At 30.3% G+C, this 19,360-nt stretch overlaps 3 protein-coding genes across 4 annotated transcripts; 1 reads left to right on the plus strand and 2 right to left on the minus strand.

Annotated features, from left to right (window-relative positions):
- Nucleotides 1–66: 66 nt before the first annotated feature.
- Nucleotides 67–2,434, plus strand: LOC112796532 (thaumatin-like protein 1). Its single transcript, XM_025839021.3, has 3 exons — nucleotides 67–351; nucleotides 994–1,672; nucleotides 1,995–2,434. Exons 1-3 carry the CDS (start codon nucleotides 258–260, stop codon nucleotides 2,173–2,175), a joined length of 954 nt encoding a protein of 317 aa, XP_025694806.1. The 5' UTR covers nucleotides 67–257; the 3' UTR covers nucleotides 2,176–2,434.
- Nucleotides 2,435–10,456: 8,022 nt separating this feature from the next.
- LOC112796539 (calmodulin-lysine N-methyltransferase) lies at nucleotides 10,457–14,313 on the minus strand. The gene is made up of 7 exons (XM_025839030.3): nucleotides 14,107–14,313; nucleotides 13,817–14,006; nucleotides 13,420–13,499; nucleotides 13,215–13,275; nucleotides 12,968–13,083; nucleotides 11,729–11,855; nucleotides 10,457–11,189 (listed from the first exon to the last, which is right to left on the minus strand). Exons 1-7 carry the CDS (start codon nucleotides 14,198–14,200, stop codon nucleotides 10,904–10,906), a joined length of 954 nt encoding a protein of 317 aa, XP_025694815.1. The 5' UTR covers nucleotides 14,201–14,313; the 3' UTR covers nucleotides 10,457–10,903.
- Nucleotides 14,314–14,595: 282 nt separating this feature from the next.
- LOC112796544 (oligopeptide transporter 7) lies at nucleotides 14,596–19,341 on the minus strand. 2 transcript variants are annotated; one of them, XM_025839045.3, is made up of 6 exons: nucleotides 18,826–19,341; nucleotides 18,154–18,736; nucleotides 16,745–17,314; nucleotides 16,318–16,576; nucleotides 15,896–16,078; nucleotides 14,596–15,380 (listed from the first exon to the last, which is right to left on the minus strand). In XM_025839045.3, exons 1-6 carry the CDS (start codon nucleotides 18,857–18,859, stop codon nucleotides 14,766–14,768), a joined length of 2,244 nt encoding a protein of 747 aa, XP_025694830.1. In that variant the 5' UTR covers nucleotides 18,860–19,341; the 3' UTR covers nucleotides 14,596–14,765. The 2 variants fall into 2 exon arrangements, with proteins under 2 accessions (XP_025694830.1, XP_025694821.1); XM_025839036.3 differs by lacking the exon at nucleotides 18,826–19,341 and having other exon boundaries at nucleotides 18,154–18,819.
- Nucleotides 19,342–19,360: the final 19 nt, after the last annotated feature.

Here is a 19,360-nt window from a genome sequence, read left to right on the forward strand (position 1 = left end):
CATCACAAAACCGAACACCAACTGTTTAATTTTTGTGGCATTTTCCCCTTATAAATAGCAATGAATGTCTTAGCATTCAAACTCCCCCCACCACTACTCTCTATTTCTCTTCATTTCATTCTTCTCCAAAATTAAGTCTAGAAAACAACATACATATATACATTATTCCTTTCATTTTCTTCTTTATTTTGAACTTGAAATTAAACAAGATTTCAATTTCAATCTATAACCAAGTAGTAGTACTACTATTAATTAATATGTCTCTGCTACTCTCACATCATTATTATCACCAACAACATTATTATTCTTCTAAATCACTCTTCATTTTCCTACATCTACTTGCTTCCACAGGTACATATTATACACATATATAGTAACATAATACGTTGTTATGTTAGTAATTTAATCAAATATATATTAAATTATATTTAATAATTTTTTACTATTAATTTTACGTAAGAATATTTTTATCATGTAAGTAGCCACCATATAATATAATTATTGAACATGGCTCTTCTAAACTCCTTATTGTCAAAGAAACTAATAAGCATTTCCAAGGTTTATCATGTATGTTCATTAATAAAAAAAGTAGTTCAGATGCACCAGAAACCTTTATTATGGTGGAGTCCAAAGAGGCTACATACATTTATGCATGCAACTTTTTACTTTTGTAAAACAATGCTTTTAATTTTGGTTCATATAACATTATAATACGGTGAAAACTCACGTGAAGCCAATTTTACGTGGAATTGATATCTAAGAGTTGGTAGATAAAAATTTAGCCAAATCAATTAAATCATTTAACGACTTTCAAATAAATCTACTCCAACTAAGTTTTTACTTTATAATATAATATATAATGACTATATCTACATTACATTATTATAACTGACTTTCATTAGTCCTAATTCATAACACATTTAATGTTGACTTTTTTAATATTATTTGATTGTTAAACTAATTAATGTTAATTTCTCTATAATTTCAATGTAGGGTTATGGGTGTCAGCAACGACATTCACATTTCAGAACAAATGTGAACACACAGTTTGGCCCGGCATTCTTGGAAAGCCTGATCTCGGAGCCACAGGCTTCGAGCTCAGGAGTGGAGACACGCGCTCCTTTGACGCGCCTCCAGCCTGGTCGGGCCGGTTCTGGGCCCGAACAGGCTGTAAGTTTGACGATTCAGGACACGGCGCGTGTTCCACGGGTGACTGTGGCTCCGGAGAGGTCAACTGCAACGGCAATGGCGCCGCACCGCCAGCTACTCTTGCCGAGTTCACACTTGACGGCGGCGCCGGCGGCGCCCAGGACTACTACGACGTAAGCCTTGTCGATGGCTACAACGTGCCGATGGTGGTGGAGGTGAGTGGCGGAACCGGCGCGTGCGCCGCGACGGGGTGCGGCGCGGATCTGAACCGGCGATGCCCGGAGGAACTGAGGGTGGATGGAGGAGACGCGTGTAACAGCGCGTGCCGAGCGTTTGGGAAAGCGGAGTATTGCTGCGACGGAGAGTTTGGTTCGCCGGCGGCGTGTAAACCGTCGGTGTATTCGGAGATATTCAAATCGGCGTGTCCGAAAGCGTATAGCTACGCTTTTGATGACGCAACGAGCACGTTTACGTGTTCTGGTGCTGATTACACTATCACATTTTGTCCTACTTCTTTACCAAGGTAAATATATTTTTCTTTTTCTTAAAAATAATATTAGTATATTACATGTTATAATAACTTTTTCTAAAGGTATCTAAAATACTAATATTGAGTTTAAGGAAACATAGAAGAAAAGCAAAAAATAAAGATGAGTTTGATTTGTAATTTTTAAAAAATAATAAGAAATTAATTTTTAATTAGTTAATATATATTAACTAATTTTAACGTTTAGATTCGTAATTTAGAATATAAAATTAAGAGCGTATGATTTAGGAAATAAGAATTTAATATAAATAAAATAATTTTAAAAAAATTGGCTGATATTATGTGATTGAATTTGCAGTTTGAAATCATTGATGGATTCTGGGGCAGGATCATCAGTTGAGCAAGCAGCCGTAGCTACAAAATCATGGATAGCAAATTTAGCAACAGGAGCTTCCACAAGAACTCAACATTTTGCACCTTTCATTTCTGCATTTTTTGTAGCTCTTACTTTCATTATTCTTTCTAATTTAATCTCTTAGCTTCTCTACCTACATGTGTATGTGATGTCCCTTTAGGAAGTAACATCTCAATTGCATTGACTTGCATCATCCTCTCACCCTTTTTAATTTCCAACATATATAGAAATAGGATTAACAACATTTGTTTGTTGTTAAATTATATATATAGATAGTATTGTTATTATTGTTGAATTCAATGTAAATTATTTATAATACTAGTAAGCAGTTTAATCATTTAACAATAATGGTATATATTATCTTATATTACCTTTTTGGCTTACTTGATCTTATTAACAAATTAAATTGCAAGAAATTAAAGACTATACATGTAATGTAATGTAATAATGTAACCCCATAAATGTCAAAGGATTATTCCAAAAAAAAAGGGAAAAAATTATGATAAAGTAGAGGCCATGTTTGGCTTGCTAAGATTTTTTAACATTAAAAAGAATTTGAGTGATGAGATCCTGCAATTTTAAGGCTCTATGTTATGACTCACACATGTTAAAGCACTTAACAATTACAAATTATTGATCAATGAAAGTGACTAGTCTTATATGTGGACTAAAAAATCATCAACTATATATGATATGATGCTCAATGTGGTTAAATACTACTTAAACACATCTATTTCCTCTGTGTATATAGAGTGTTAATTACTAAGGTTAACTATTATTATTATTATTATTATTATTATTATTATTATTATTATTATTATTATTATTATTATTATTATTATTATTATTATTATTATTATTATTATTATTATTATTATTATTATTATTATTATTATTATTATTATTATTATTATTATTATTATTATTATTATCATCATCTACTCACACATTGTACCTCTCTAACATTAGATATATAAAGTTTTAGAAATATTTTATAACAAAAAATATGAATTAAAAATGATCAAAATTTATTATTTTTAACTTTATTTAATATATTTTATAATAAATAAATATTAAATAAAATAAGTTTAAATTGTTTAGATCGATTATTTTTTGTTTTTCTAATATTACTAGCTAACCTTCTTTTCAAACTAGCTATGATATTTAAAGAGAGTAACAATGTTATTACTAATTAATAATACTAGATAAGTATTAGTGTATCAATAAGAAAATATTATATATCCTTAAATTAGACTTGAGTTACGTGATGAATAAATCTATTAACTATCAAGTCACCAGTATTTAAAAGATATTTATTTATTTATAGATATTTTTAGAGAATATTGCTTGAATAATGGCTTTCAACTTTGGGATGAATACAATGTTGGATTGATAGTCCACATGAAAATAAAGCAAACATGGCCTAATTGGCAGGGAAAGATATGTTATAATTACAAACAAATTGGAATAATGCTTAAATGTATTTTCAAACACTTTTGTGAAATGTTGTCCTCATATATATATATATATATATATATATATATATATATATATATATATATATATATATTCTTTTAAGTGGAATCCATAAGAGAGAGATTGGTTTCTAATTAATGAAAGGAAAAAAGTGATGATGATAAAATTGATGAGATGAAAGAACATAAAAATGACAATTTAAGATGTTAAAGCTTTGATGAAATGTTATTATCGACATTGACATCATATGAGTCATCCATCTATATTGTGATCAAATTGCACCTTCTGTTTAATTATTATCGTCACATGCCTCCAAAATCATATTAAAGATGTAAAATAATAATACTAGCTTTAATTATTAGTGACAATGCAAGTATGAATCCCAGAATAAATAAATCAAATTATTATATTACATCATAACTGAAACATCGGGCATACTTTAATTGCATCATATTTATTTAACTTATTATTTTGTTAGTTAGCTCAAGGGACAATAATAAGGGGTCAATGCTCGAATTAAATATGGTTTCTAAAAAATTGTTTATAAATCAATTTGATCTCTAAAAAGTAAATACGAAAAATAAGTCAAGTGGATTCTTTTATTAAATTATGAAAAAAAATGTTCATGATAACTCCTACCTCAACAAATCAATGATTAATTATCGTCGTAGATTAGAGATGTATTTAAGAATTTGTCGTTAGTCAATAGATTGCTACATGTGCAAGGCAGAATTCGAACACCAATACTTACTTAAACTGACGAATTAACTAAATATTCGACCATTTTAAATTAGTTAAAAAAAACCTATTAGTTAGAATTAATAATATATTAATTTGGTAAGCAAACCTTGTTACGTGACATGGTCTTTATTAATGTGCCGCGTAAAACTTATTACACTACAACAAAAATTATTCGTACAATGATACATTACTAATAAAATTTATTATTTTTAGTTAATATTTAATCTATTTTAAATATTAAAAATAAAATTTTAAATCATAAATTTTAATAGTATAAGAATAAGATACTGGTCTAAAATATTGGCTAATATTAATAAAAAATATTAACACCTTAATATTTAACAAACAGTGTCAATTTTAATATCCATAAAATATATTTAATTAAATACTCTTTTTATATAATTTGTGTCCTTCGGAAATTAATTCTTTTTTAACCAACAATCCACAAAATGGAAAATAAGTAACTAAAAACTAAGGGTATAGATTTTTATGGTAAAGAAAGAAGGAGAAATTTTAAAAAATATATTGATTAAAAAATAGTTTACCATATAGCCTTTTACGCCTTCTCGGCTTCTCCTAATAATGATCAAATACCAATTAAAAAAAAAAAAAAACGAGAAACAGGCATATTGTAAGATTTCTTCATCAATACATATGAGTATCTTCCAAAGCAAAAAAGAAAAAGGCATGCGTGTGATGACATATAGAAAAACACTTATTTATATTAAGCCGTTCTACTTTTGTATGCTAAGATATTGTAACATAATCTTCAATTACTTTCATCATCTCATCTCATCACATCAAAGGATAGGGTCTGAAAAAGTCTAACATATAATTTAATCACTCTACTTTCCTATTGTGAACGCAGCATACGAATAAGGTAATGCAATTTGGTAGTAGTATTATATATATGCGTAAATGAGCCAGCTAGGTTAAATTATTATTATTATTACTATTTTTAATAAAGTGCTTATGATGGATAAACCCAATCCTTTGAGTGAATATAAAATACAATGCTCTCACATTATTCCCCATTTATTGGGAGTGAATCATGCATGGTGAGTAGTATTTGGGTGTATGTGATTGTGATTAATACAGCTTTAACAATTAGACAAAACTTTTGCCTGCTTATTTATGTCCACACAATCACACTTGTCATTTTAATAATTTAATATATTTATTTAATTTTTTACGGTATATCTAATTTCAGGACTAATTCGTAACATAAAATTTAAATCAAAGATACTTAATTAATTAAGCGGAAAGGATCCTCTCAAATTTTTAAACAATTAAAAGAGTAAAGTGTGATTTCTAATTCTTTAATATTTTTTTTGTTCTTACTTATAAAATTAACAGTGAGAGATTATATTTTATTTTCTTGATTATTAAAAAAATTGAAAGAATCTATCAATTTTTTTATAAACAAATAAACTAACCACTTGAGTGACCAATTTAAGTTGGAGAGTAATTTAAGATATTTATATTTCAATATATTTAGGAATTTAGATACATTTTACATTTTATTTCCTCGATTATTAAAAAAATTGAAAGAATCTATCAATTTTTTATGAACAAATAAACTAACTACTTGAGTGACTAATCTAAGTTGGAGAGTAATTTAACATATTTATATTTCAATATATTTAGGAATTTAGATACATTTTAGAAGATCTCAATGCAAGGAGTTATGAATTTGTCAAATTTTAAAAATGATATATTTTTAAAGGGTTATGCTAAGTGTACAATAATATATGCTAGAATATAAATACACATTGAAAATAAATTAAATTACAGATGTATTTATACACAAATACATTGATGGCTGATTTGGGTGTACAAATAGCATTTTCTATTTTTAAATGTCAAATATATAAATTAGGGGCATTATATATGAGATAATTAAAAGTAACAATAAATAGGCACATTTTACCATATTAAACTTTAAATTTTCAATAAACAACTAATTCAAGCTTAGTTAAGTAGGATAGCTAAATTCATTTTAGTTAGAAAGGTTTCAATATATATACAACCCAATGCAAAAATCAAAATTAAATCAAATGAAAGTAGCCTATATATAAAACGTGAGAAAGTTAAAAAAGAAGCTTTACCCTAATGAGATTCCAATTGAGAAGACACAAAGAGAACATGTACAATTGATTCTTTCACCAAGTTGAGGGGGTTTTGGAGAAAGAAGAACATGATCACAATTTAGTACAAAGAAATGAAACAACCCACTTTTGGCCTCAAGATAAGATAACAACTTGAAGCTAAGACCTTTTCTCAATGGTTTATTACTTTGCAACTAGAACTTTTTCCTTGTTTCTACACAACAAGCTAATAAGGCAATGGGAATTGGAAATGTACATATAATTTAACGCAATACCCACCGTTGGTTAGATAGATAGAAAAAATGTACAATAAAAATGGAACATGAATTGTATTGAAATCAAACCAGCCTATAAAGGAAGTGAAAATCGCTTAATGGTATGTAAAGTAGTCATAAAAATAGTGTACAAGAAGTGGATAGCAAAAATAAAAGTAGGGTTTTGTAAAGGGTTTGTTTTTCCCGTTTTCTTTCTACTTTTAAAACAAATCATTGCTTGATTGGTTGTTACATTATTGTACTCCATTCTTCGTACTAAATAATATTACTATGAGAAAAAGTAAGTGGAAAATATATAAAACAACCTAAAAGCAGAGATAGTGTTAGCAAAAATAATATATGTATTATTTTTTCGAGTTTTGAATATTAATTGCAATTAAATTTAGAAGGAATTTTTTTTTCATGTTAATCCTACTTGCCTTGAGTAGAATCACTTATTTCTCTGGGTTATCGATAAATTTGATGAAATTATTGTTAATTATCATATTCATCCGTAAATTTTATAAAAATCATGCTCGTTTATTATTTGACATTTTGACTTAAAATTTATCGTAAATTTCGTTGATAATTTTGACAGATAAATTTTGTTAGTAATTTTGACAAATCATTTTCACCGATAAATTTTGTCGATAATAGATAATTTTTTTATAGAAACTTTATATAAAATAGAAAAATACTTGTCATTTTGATTTTCGGAATTAAGAAAAAAAAACCCCTCCAATTCATATAACCATAACTGAAAATTAAATAAAATATTATTTTCTCATTTGTTATTTTTATTTATTGATTTCTTCACAGTATCTCAATCACACAAGAAACAAAAACCAAACCTAATAATAAACCAAATAACGGTGTGAAAAAAAGTATGAACTCAAAGGTATTTTCCACAATCTTAATTAGCTGTTTAGAACTTTAGATGTACATTAAGATTAATTAAAGTGGGACAGAGTGCACAAAATGAAAATGCAAATATAACAAATGTCATAGGCTTGTCTCTAATAAATATAGCCCCCACTCCTTTTTCTGGCAAAGACACTTACCATCAGCAAAATCATCCTTATTTTAGAAAGTTGGAGGAAGTTTGGACAAAGGGTAAAAAAAAATAGATTATACTACGTGTACACTAAAATCAATCATTAAATTCAATTATCAGTATAGAATATATGTTGGAATATAATTATACGTTAAAAATAAATTAAATCACACATATTTATATACAAATATATTGGTAACTAATTTTAATAGCTGATTTTAGTGTACAAATAATATTTTTTTTAAAAAATGCATAAAAGTCCACTCCACAAATAAACCAAACAAACAAAAAAGAAATTAATTTAATACTACTAGTCGCTTCCGTAAGAGCTAAGTATCCTAGGTCATGTTATTAACAATATAATCTCAAAGACAAAGCATATCATATTATCATGATTCTGTTAATGTACAATAATATAGGAAAAGGAAAGCATGAATTCCCCACTTGGTCTAAAATCTAAATTCTAGTTTAATTGAACCCGTTGATATAGCTTTTGACACACTGCAGCTTCATCAAAATGGTGGAGTTGCTTTGTTTACACTCTGGACAGATCTTCTAAAAGCTTCTTACTCGTTTAATATGATTCTTGAAATTAGTATGTGGGAACGAAAAAAATTTTATGTATTCATATATGGTATATTTGGTATGATTTTCAAATTAAAATTCTTTGTTTTGAATATATGAGATATGAAAATTAATTTGCTTTGTTATAATTGATATAAAATATCTTTTATCTTTTAGATGATTTGAGTGGAATTCAAATGATTTAATAGGTTAAAAATAAAAAATATTTTTTAATTTTAAATTCGACTCACAAAAAACTTACGAAATTGCTCAACTAACAAATATAATTTTATATGAATAAAAACTTATATTTCTATCGATTATAATTTATGTCCTCTATCATAATTATATATAAAATTTATATATGCATATATGTGTATAAAAGACAAAATATATATTAATATAAATAATTATAGCAAGTTATATATATATATAAGAATTCAAATTTAAGCTCAAATTTTACTCACAACCTCATCAACTCAATTTATCGAACTGTTAACAAGTCAAGTTTAAACTAGTTCATAAATTGATTTAACTCACTTTAAATACTAACACAATTCCTATTTTGAACGATTCATGCTAAAAACAATGATCGAATTTTCATTTTATTCATTTGAAATCAAATCAAATCATTTATAAAATTAATTAATTCCATATACATCCGTAAACTATAGTATTAAATATTATGCTGATTCACACCTTTTCTTATCATTAATGAGACTTGGACTAATATGAGATCCACGTCTCAACAATGAATATGAACAGGATGTGAGTCAACATCGTCTCACACACCCCAAGTGTATATATCCCAATAAAATATTAACAAATCCACACATGATTCATCTAATTTAATTTGTATATCAATTCAATTAGGTATCTTTTAAAAGTGGTACAATATTCAGTCTTTTATTATAATAATTTAAAAAATAAATAAAATAAACACATCTAAAAATTATAAATAAATTTATTGTCTTTTTAAAATTAAATATACATTTAAAATACAAACTAAATAAAACTGAAATTTAAAATTTAAATTTAAATTTTAAATTTCTGTTTTAAATTTAATATATTTAATTATTAATATATTACGATTTAAATATACATATAAAAATCAAATTAGTTAAAATCAAAATTCATTTTTCTATGTTGTGAAATACTCATAAACTCGTGTTGACACTGCTATTTCTTGGTCTATAAATGGAAGCAGGCAGCCTGGGTATCAATTCCTTGATTTCTCTTCTCTTTAACCCCTCTCTTTTTTTTGCGTTTACAATGCTTTTTACTTTTTTTCTTCTCATAGATATTTTATTCTATTTTTCTCTTTCTTCATTTTTTTTCTTTGTCATTTTGAGCTTTATTCTGTTATTTTTCTATTTTTTCATCACTTTTAAAATGCATTCTTATAATTTTATATGTGTTTATATTATTTATTATGTTTTTATGTACATATATAAATTTATATTTTAATTTTGGATGTGTTTACGTTGTTTATTATGTTCTTATGTATATATAAGCTTTTTTTACATGAATTTTGGATGTGTTATAAAATATTTAGAGTGCATTCTTATAATTTTAGATGTGTATTTAAATTCAATTTGTTTCTGTTTTTAATATATAATTTAGAACTACAATCACAATAATTTAGATGTGTTAATACATAATTTTAAATATGTTTATGTTGCTTATTTAATTTTAGATGTGTTTTTGACATGAGTTTTGAAGTTTGTTTATGTTATTTTTTATTTTTTTCTCTATTAATGAAAGGTAACATAATTTTAGATGTGTTTATGTTGTTCTTGTTTTATTTTTTTTCTGATTAATTAAAGGTAACATAACTGTTTTTTTCTGATTAATTAAAGGCAATATAATTTTGAATGTGTTTGTATTTAATTGGACTAGCTGAGCTTATAATGATATTCTAGTTTTAGATGTGTAGATAAAATACTAATGAGTTTTTTTATATGAAGCAGAAAAACTTTACTATATGAGAGAATAATATGGTCTCCACGAAAGAGAAAGAAAAAGAGTGTAAAGAGATTGGTGAAGATGATGTTATGAGAGAGGGAGAAAATAAAGGAAATATTTTATTATAGTGATAAGAAGTTAGAGATTTTTTAGTTGATAAAGTTTAAATTGAAAGTGGTTCCTTAAAAATAGAAAATATGATTAATTAAAAAATTAAAATAATAAAATATTAGATTTAAAGGCTAAGTAAAGGCTGAATTTTATTGTACAAGTAGTATTTTCCATTGTATGTTTATATCATAAATGGGAGACAACAATAGTGCAAATATTCAATCACTAAATAGCAAATATTATCTATCAAATACAGAACTTTTGATAAGTTTCTTCTTTTCCCCCTTTTTTTGTGTTGCAAAGACTAATAAGATTCAAGGAAACCATATTTTGATATATCTACTGCTTCTGAGGCCCCAAATTTTAATATTCTTCACTTTAAAGATGAGCCACCGAATATGCTTCATATTTCATTTGAGAGTAGTACTGTATATTGAAGATATGACCCCAACAAATTGAAGCATGCATCAACAGCATATTTACTGTGTTGGAAGAATAGATTTGTACCTTATCCATGACTTAATAAGAGTCAACCAACAATGGAGTGAGTCCCCATTTGAAACATTTGGAAGTTTAAGTTCATAGGGTAATTCTGATTAATAGTGGATAGCAGTGATCTTTCTCATAACTTGGCCAAGAGGTTCTATTTTCACCGTTCAAGAACCCCTCATGGCGTTTCCATACTTCTGTATCATATTTCTCTGTGACACTGAAATTCAAACCATTTTCTTCAACCACCCCCAAGAACAGGTCCAATGAGTTGCCTCTTTTAGGACTTAAAAATATAGCCTCTGAAGATGCTGATTTGGACAATAGCCGTTTGACAATTCGAACAAGGCCTCCGTGGAAATCCTTAAAGAAAGTGCTTTAGAAAAGAACAAATTAAGCCGTAAATATAAGATAAGAGTAGCATAAAGATGGAAACAAAAAGCAAGTCAAGCTACATGTATGTGAATCTGTTTTGGCATTACGCGTGAGACACGTAATGCCTTTCATCCCACTGGAGAATAAATTTGAATATCTGCATATCTCCAAGTTTAAAAATTGAAACTGATAGAAAAGTTAACAAAAGAAACAAAGAAAAGCAACCCCATTTGCCAGCCAACCATTACATTAATGTAAAATTTCATTCATCAGAAAAGAACAAATCTTCCATCATAAAAACAAGAGATTTGGAGCCTTATGACTACCAACTCATGCTGATCTATTGTTTAACTGTTATCCTTATCCAATATGACAAAACAAATGCTATAGTCATGAAATAACATTTCCCATTAAGTAATAAGCTAAACGCTTCCAATGGTATCACTACAACTGTAAATAAGACGTTTAAGTATAAATGGAAAAAAGAGGCACAGAAACCAGCTATACAGCGGAGAACAACTCAAAAGAAGAAAGTCTCACCAATCACTTGCAACAATGATATCGAAAGTGTCTGCAATATTATCTTCCTGATCCCAATGGAGCCGCATAGACTTCACAACTGTATCCCCAAATGCTCTAGAGTTGGCTTCAATGTTACGCTGAGTATCTGATTGTCATGGACAAGCAATTACATTCAAGAAAGTATTAAATGACGACTGTATTTCTGGAAAGAGAACAAAGAACTGAGATGTAGACTAATTGTAAAACTTTTTATTTCCCGAAGTAAAGAGTAACCACCCAAATTGGTCTCTAAGGAATTTCTGATTGGGTCACTTTGGTCTTCAATACATTTTTATTACTCTAGAAGTTCTCAAAACAGATTGGTAACTCTATAAAAGAGACTAATTTGTCTTACAATAATGTTTTCTTTAAACCTAATTGTCTTATAATGAAACTTATTAGGAATTTATTTGTCTAATACGCATATTAAAAATTTTATTGAAAGCAATAGAGAGTCTAATCTATCTGATGGAAGTGATTTTTGGGGGCTTCCAGAGTAATAAAAATTTATTAGAAATCACAATGTCGAATCTGAAATTCGTTGGGACTAATTTGAGTGCTTATTTAAAGAAATTTCATTAGAAAAGAAAGAGATTGCAAAGAGGATCAGAAATCCTCATGCATTCTATGCTGATAAACCATGTTTCAACTATTCCTATTTCTTTGTACGGTGGATAAAGAAACACCATGAAACAGAACATGCGAAGAGCAACAAAGGGATGCCCAAAAATGAGTCATAATTATTCACACATTTGATTACTTTCACATTGTAAAAAGTAAGTCTACACATCTACACTTCTACAAAGCACAACAAAATGTCCCAAACATGCTGCAACTCGTCTCAGTAGTCAACTTCTACTCTTGAATAAGTTCTCACTAAGTTCAGGAATCACTGAACATGTTGCAGTTAATACCACAACTGTTAATGAGTTCAGCCAACATTTATTAGAGAAAAAAGATATCAACTAACCATGGCAACATAGCTATTATCAATTTTGATTTGATGTATATAAGATAGTTACTCTCCTTTACAAACAAAATTTTAAAACAAGATCACCAGAAGAAAGCCCTGTTATCCATATCCTCAACGCACCATGGTATCCCTTATTTAGATAAGCTTAAAGTGAAAACGTATTGACTTCGGAAAAATACAATCTTTTCAAAATATAAGAAGTAGCGGAACTTTTATCATTATATATAACAAAACCAAAAGGATACAATAAACCACTTGGGGATTTCCATCTGAGATTACAACCTCTGATGCCTCAGTAACAGCTGCAATAACAAACCCAGCCAAGCCATAGCCAGAACCAAGTTCAATAACTTTTTTAGACCTAAGATAATTTAAATTCATACATAAACATCATAACAGAGCAAAGTGAGAAAAAGATGCTAGTAAATAGAGCAACAAAATTCAAAGTAAACTTGAATAAAATCTTCAAGAAAGAAGTATAGTTTTTTGAACCTGAATATATCTGCTTGCGACAAGCAAAAGTGAGCAAGAACATCTTCCGAAGGCCAATTACCTGCAGAAGACATCATGATTTATAGGTACAAACTGTATCAATAAAAGACCAAGATCATGTTTTATAATTATTCAAAAGTAATTAGTTGTCTAGCGAATTCAAACACACACTAAGTATTTTGAGGATGATATAAAAGGAACCTACAGACAAGGCCAGTGTTGTCAATGTTGTATCTGTTGCATATCTCAAAATCACTGAGCTGTGCATGATTTTCCACTCTTTGTCTGCACAACCAAAATGTGCCGCATTTTCATTCAAGCAAATTAAATATTCAACTAAGAAAGTCACATGTGAATGAGATTGTCATTGACTTCTATAGAAACAACATACACACCACAATGAAGAATCAATTCAAACAAACGAATCCTTGACACAATTTAGCTTTTAAAAAACAATTTTCTATGATTCACAGAAAGCAAGCAATCTCACTAATTGAAACTAAAGCCTGATACATATGAGCTCAACTAAACTAAATATTACTACATTGTGAACATAACTAAATTAACAAATTTTCCAGCAAACAACAACACTAAGAACTCACGTCAAAAACAGTTGCGGAGAGCCAGGGACAGGAAGAGTGTAACAAACTCGCATATCCATGGTGGAACCGTTGCTTTTATTGGAGTCACATTCATCATCAGCATTCACTTTCACTTCATGACAGTGTATCAAATTGAATCCATGCGTTGTTCTTCTCGAAATTCTCTTAATACGCGTTTCAGATTCCTCATCTGCCAGGAATTGAAGAAAAAAAAATTGAAGCATTTTGGAAACGAAAGGGGGAAAGAGTAAAAATGGAATTAGTGAAGTAAGTCGGAAGAGTTGAATTACGTGTCTTAGGATGAGAATTGCGAGGGAGAAGAGCGTGGCGGAGGATCTGCCATCTCAAAGAGGAAGCTTTCTCCTTTGTTCTGCTATTTTCCATCGAAGTGGGAACCAAAGAATGTCGTTTTGGTTTCACAACGCGTCGTTTTGAGGCAGAGTACCAAAACGACGATGAAGAGTAAGGTGGGCTGGTTAACTGAAACTGAAGTGTGAAATACTGAACTAGTTTTGTATTAATTACTAATTAAAACCTTTTTGGATAAAAGAAAATTAAGTATCAATAATAATAATAATAATAATAATAATAATAATAATAATAATAATAATAATAATAATAATAATAATAAGTGCACATTTTTTGTATTTTTTTAATTTTTATCATAAGATTTTGATTTCTAATGTAGGTTAATTTACATGCATTGACAACAAAAGTCAAACAACTTTAAAATCCAAAGGGACATGAATTGCTGGACATATTTGATAATAGAATTGAAATTTACATGAATGTTCATAATAATCCAACATTTTTTTTTTCATTTCATTCAAATGAAACTATTACAAAAGTCATACAACATTGGTTGAAGCATCAAGAATGATATGTAAACAGCTATATACAACCTTGAACCTAGTAACAACAAATTACAACAATGGTGTAATTTACAAACTTAGTATAGAGGACACCCTTGAGCTGTGACACCTTGAGCAGTTGGACATGAAGCTAAAGGGCAACCATCCACTTCACTCCCCCACCAGTTTAAGTTAACATTTTCCATCCCTAAACACAAGTAAAGCAGCACTCCCATGAATGCTAATCCGGCATCAAGTCCTCCGGACAAGGCATAATTGTGTCGGCTCCACCACCCGCGATAGTATCGGTAGGCCACAAATCCTGAGAGGAATCCAACAAGAATCCAACTAGTGTAGTTCACTGGTGTGCCCGGAGGCATTTCGGCTACCGCGGCCAAGATAACTGGCATGGTTATAAGTCTAATCCAATGTTTGTTTGGGAAGGTTTTGTGTGCTAGCCATACTAATAAAGGAGCAATAGCACCAGCCAAGAAGAACCAGTTTATGGCTGAGTAGTGTCCAAGATCTCCAAAGATTCTGTGAGGACCTATCAAACCCCATATGACAGATGCATCATAGAATACATGATCAGTGGGGCAAGTCCATGGACTACTTGCTGGAAGCAATTCTCTATCACATATGTCTGGAATAGTGCTCATGAGCCACCATGCTGTTGTTAAATGGATCAAAGCGGATATAGTAGTGCCAAGTATCTAACAGAGTAATGCAACACCGCCCAAAACTATTCAGAATTGGAAGAAAAAAAGAAGAAATAGTTGCATAAAATCTGCACCTAATGTATGGACTAAGATATTCTTACATAGGAACAAATTTATAAAATATCATGTTAAGGCAAATTTACAATAAAAGTGGGTTTCATGCAACATATACTCACTTATTTTTGGGTCTCGTGTACTTTTTTTGCAAATGTGTTTAATTCTTAGACTTGTGTTCATGTAAGAATTTCTCGTAAGGTAAGTGGATATGCATGAGAGTGGGTGATGTGAGTGTAAATTTCAAATTTGTAGTGTGATATTACTTAAAACATTATAAAGCAAGGATGAATAAAAAGAATTTGTATGATATTGTAGGGCCAGATCAAAATTCAAGAGTATACGAAGAATTGAATATTCAAGAATCATTTTCCATGTACAAGCATAAATATAAGAAGTCACACTGATCTTTCTCTCAACTTCTATGAATAATGGGGTAGATTGTGTGTGCAAACCTGTGCAACGAACATTGATCTAGGAGGGATCTTCATGTAATGGCCAAGCTTGAAGTCTTGCAAAAATGAAATCCCCAGTTTCATACTTCCATTTCCATATGTCTTAAACAAAATGTTTGCAATGGGATATCCTGGATAGATGTATCCAATTATGTATTCTGTGATAACATTCAAAGCCGGTGCCTTCATCAGGAACCAAAACAGAATTGTTATCCATTTGATATTACAAGGTAAAAAGATTATGAGACAGCACCTATACTTTAAGTTTTCAAATTAAATCATTTTAAATTCAATTATTTAGCAGGTTATATTGTCATCTAATTGTAGCATAACTGCAATTTTGTGCCACAAGTTTTCTCAATTCAGCATTATGATAGCATAGGGAATTGTCAGAAATGATCATAAATGCAATGCTCTTATACCTGATTTGTTGTAGCTCTAATGATTCCAATTGGAAGAGTGAATGACAGAGCAACAACACATGCTAACACCACACCCCACCATGGAAGCTGGAGTTGATCGTTATAATATCTGCATATGAACATAATTGCAGTGATGTTGAACAATAGAATGCAAATAAACCACCATTCAGGAACTTGTTTATAATTTTTTCTCATCAGCTTAGTGTGTATATCAATCTTCTTCTCTTGGAACGCAGACTTGCTTAGTTGTAATATGTCCCTGCTCCATTGAAAGACATACATCAATCACATTGACAGACCCATAGTTACAAAAGTTAATGAAAAATAAAAGGTAAATCAAATGGTTAGAGTCTTATTCATAAATGAAATGGTATCATGCATAGCATACTAATATTACTTTCCAAAGAAAAACTTGTAAAGCTTGTACCTTCCATGGAAGAGGAGTACATGAACAAGGGTTGCAGAAAGGCAAGCAAAAGCAAAGCCATATGCCATTGCAAAGCTTATGCTAAGATAAAGAGGGCCATCGCGCTCGTATGCCTCTAGGTCGAGGCGAAAGTTAGGGTCTATAATATCTGATATGTTGTATTTCTGGCCATTGGACATGAATAGTTCATCTGAAAGTATGGGAAATTTTCTTGCATTGTAGATATTCAGCCAATAAGCAGAGGGAATGAGGACATAGACAAAAATGGCAAAACCAGCAGCAACATTAGCAGTAGCAAACCAAGGACTAGCCAAAGGGCTACCAAGATAAGCACATATGCTAGACCAGTCAAAACCAACAACACCAAGTCCAAGACCATGTAATCCTGAACCTATTTGTTGTGCTACAATGGAGTTGGGAAACATCCAACACATCCAAGAAAGTGAAGTTAACATTGGGAATAGGTAGCCTGGTAAGACATAATAAGCAAAACTGCAAACAAATGCCATGAAGAAGAACTGATTCCGAGTTAACCCTCCTTTTGGCCTCTCCTCCTTCTCATGCAGTGCCCTGAAAACGATTATTACATCAACTTAGTAGTTAGAAGAGTGATCTTTTCCTATTTATCAGTGAATATACTTGCTATGAACATTTTGATGATTTCGATTCACAGTTGTGTTGGAAATTCTAAATGCTTATGGCTGAAAATGGGTACATGTGACAGTGACACTGATCACTATTCTTTCTCCAAATTCAATTTTGGTGCAAGCTAATCATGTTCGCCATTTTAGTTGTACATTTTCCTTTTCTTTTTCTTCTTGACTTGATTGTTGTTTTGGTTTCTCTGTTCTCCACAGTGAGTCCTTTATTTATGCATCAAATTATTTTCATTTAACAAAAAAAAAATATTTTTGTCGTTATAAATAGTAATATAGATCTAAATTTAATTGATAGTCAATATAAATTGTTTATTTTTTTTTTTACAAATATATAGCATATATTGTCATATTACACAAATATTTACTTTGCTTAAGATTACACTCATGTTATATTTTTAGAATTTGATTTGTGTATTCAATTTATATAATTTGAAGAAGAAAAAATTACTAAACTATGATTGATAAATTCAGTATTATACTATTATTTTTTAGTTCCTCAAATTCTGCTAAGTATTATAAATGTTTTAGATTTATTAAAATTCAAAGCTTAAAATGATTTTATATTATCAACCCATAAAGCTTAATCTTAAAAACTCTCAGAATTGGTCTAAATAACGAAACTTTATTTTTATTTTTATTTTTTGAAATTTTTTTTGGGTCATTTGTTGACTCTATTTTATTTTTTTGTCATTGTCCAACGTCATTGTTTTGAGACAAAGTATGGTGAAACTTGAAAGAAACAGTGAGTACCTGAAAAGAGAGACCTGGACAAGATTTTGTGGCCACCACATACCAGCAGGCTCAACCAAGTACCTCCTTAGAAGCCCGGCCCAACAAAAGCCCAACAAGTGAGTCGTTATAACCACCAAAAAGCCCATCAATACAGTAACCTCTTTCCGGTAAAACACCTTAACGGCACTCACAAAATGAATCGCATAAACACTCGCCGCGCCGGAGTTCGCGAAAATCGTGATAAGCACGTGCTCCTTCACGCTGAACTTCCCCGGATTCATCGTGAACTCAAACCTCGTTCCCTTCCAGAACCTTCGATCCGTCACCGTCGCCGCCAGCAGGTGCCCCGCCGGAACCACCGCTATCTGCGCCGATATCGCCGTCAGGGATAGCGGCTCCCTCCGGTACCAGAAGAACTGGTTCAGGAACGAGAGAAGCACGCATGCTAGGGTTCCTAGTATCCATGTCCTGAAGGTGAATACCGGTACGAAGGGATCGTCGGTGACCGGGACTGTCAGCGAAACTTGCTCAATCGGAGAGTCTTCGTAGTCCTCCTCCGCCGGCGAGTTTTCCGGCACAATCAATGGTGGTTCTATGTGAACTGAAACAAAAGAGACAGGAAAACACAGCGTTTTAGTGTAGCTGAAAACCATACTATAGTAGAAGAGAAAGTGTGAAACTGTGCGTTACGGAGTGGCGCGTGGATTTCGTGGTGGTTAGCCATAGAGCTCCGGCGAAGTTGGAGAAGGTATGAAACTGAAACCAGATTTTTCTGTTTTTTTTTTTTTTTCTTTACAATTTTTTTAAAGGACTAAACTAACTTCACTCACTAATATTGAGATTATTCATTGTTGTGTGACTTTGAATTTTTGAATATTCGAGTGGAATATTGTTTGTATTATTAATTTATTATTGTTACTAGTGAATTTATTATCCGGTTTGGGGAAAGCTTTTCTTTGGATTAAATCATGAGATTGAAAAGATGAGGATCCAGGGAGAACGACATGTGAGGACTGTGTGGAGTTCAACGGTTGCAACTGGATTGTGTTACAAGTTGCAACTATATGAAATCATAGAACTGGATAATTAATTGTTTCTGAAGAAAGGAAAAGGAAAAACAAAAGAGTAGGAACGTGTCATAAAACTCATAATCAATCATAGTCAACAGGGAACACAACACTATTGATCGCTGTACGGTAGCCAGTTAATTAATATGTTATGCAAT

Source organism: Arachis hypogaea, chromosome 1 (genome assembly GCF_003086295.3).
Source record: "Arachis hypogaea cultivar Tifrunner chromosome 1, arahy.Tifrunner.gnm2.J5K5, whole genome shotgun sequence".
NCBI lineage: Eukaryota > Viridiplantae > Streptophyta > Magnoliopsida > Fabales > Fabaceae > Arachis > Arachis hypogaea.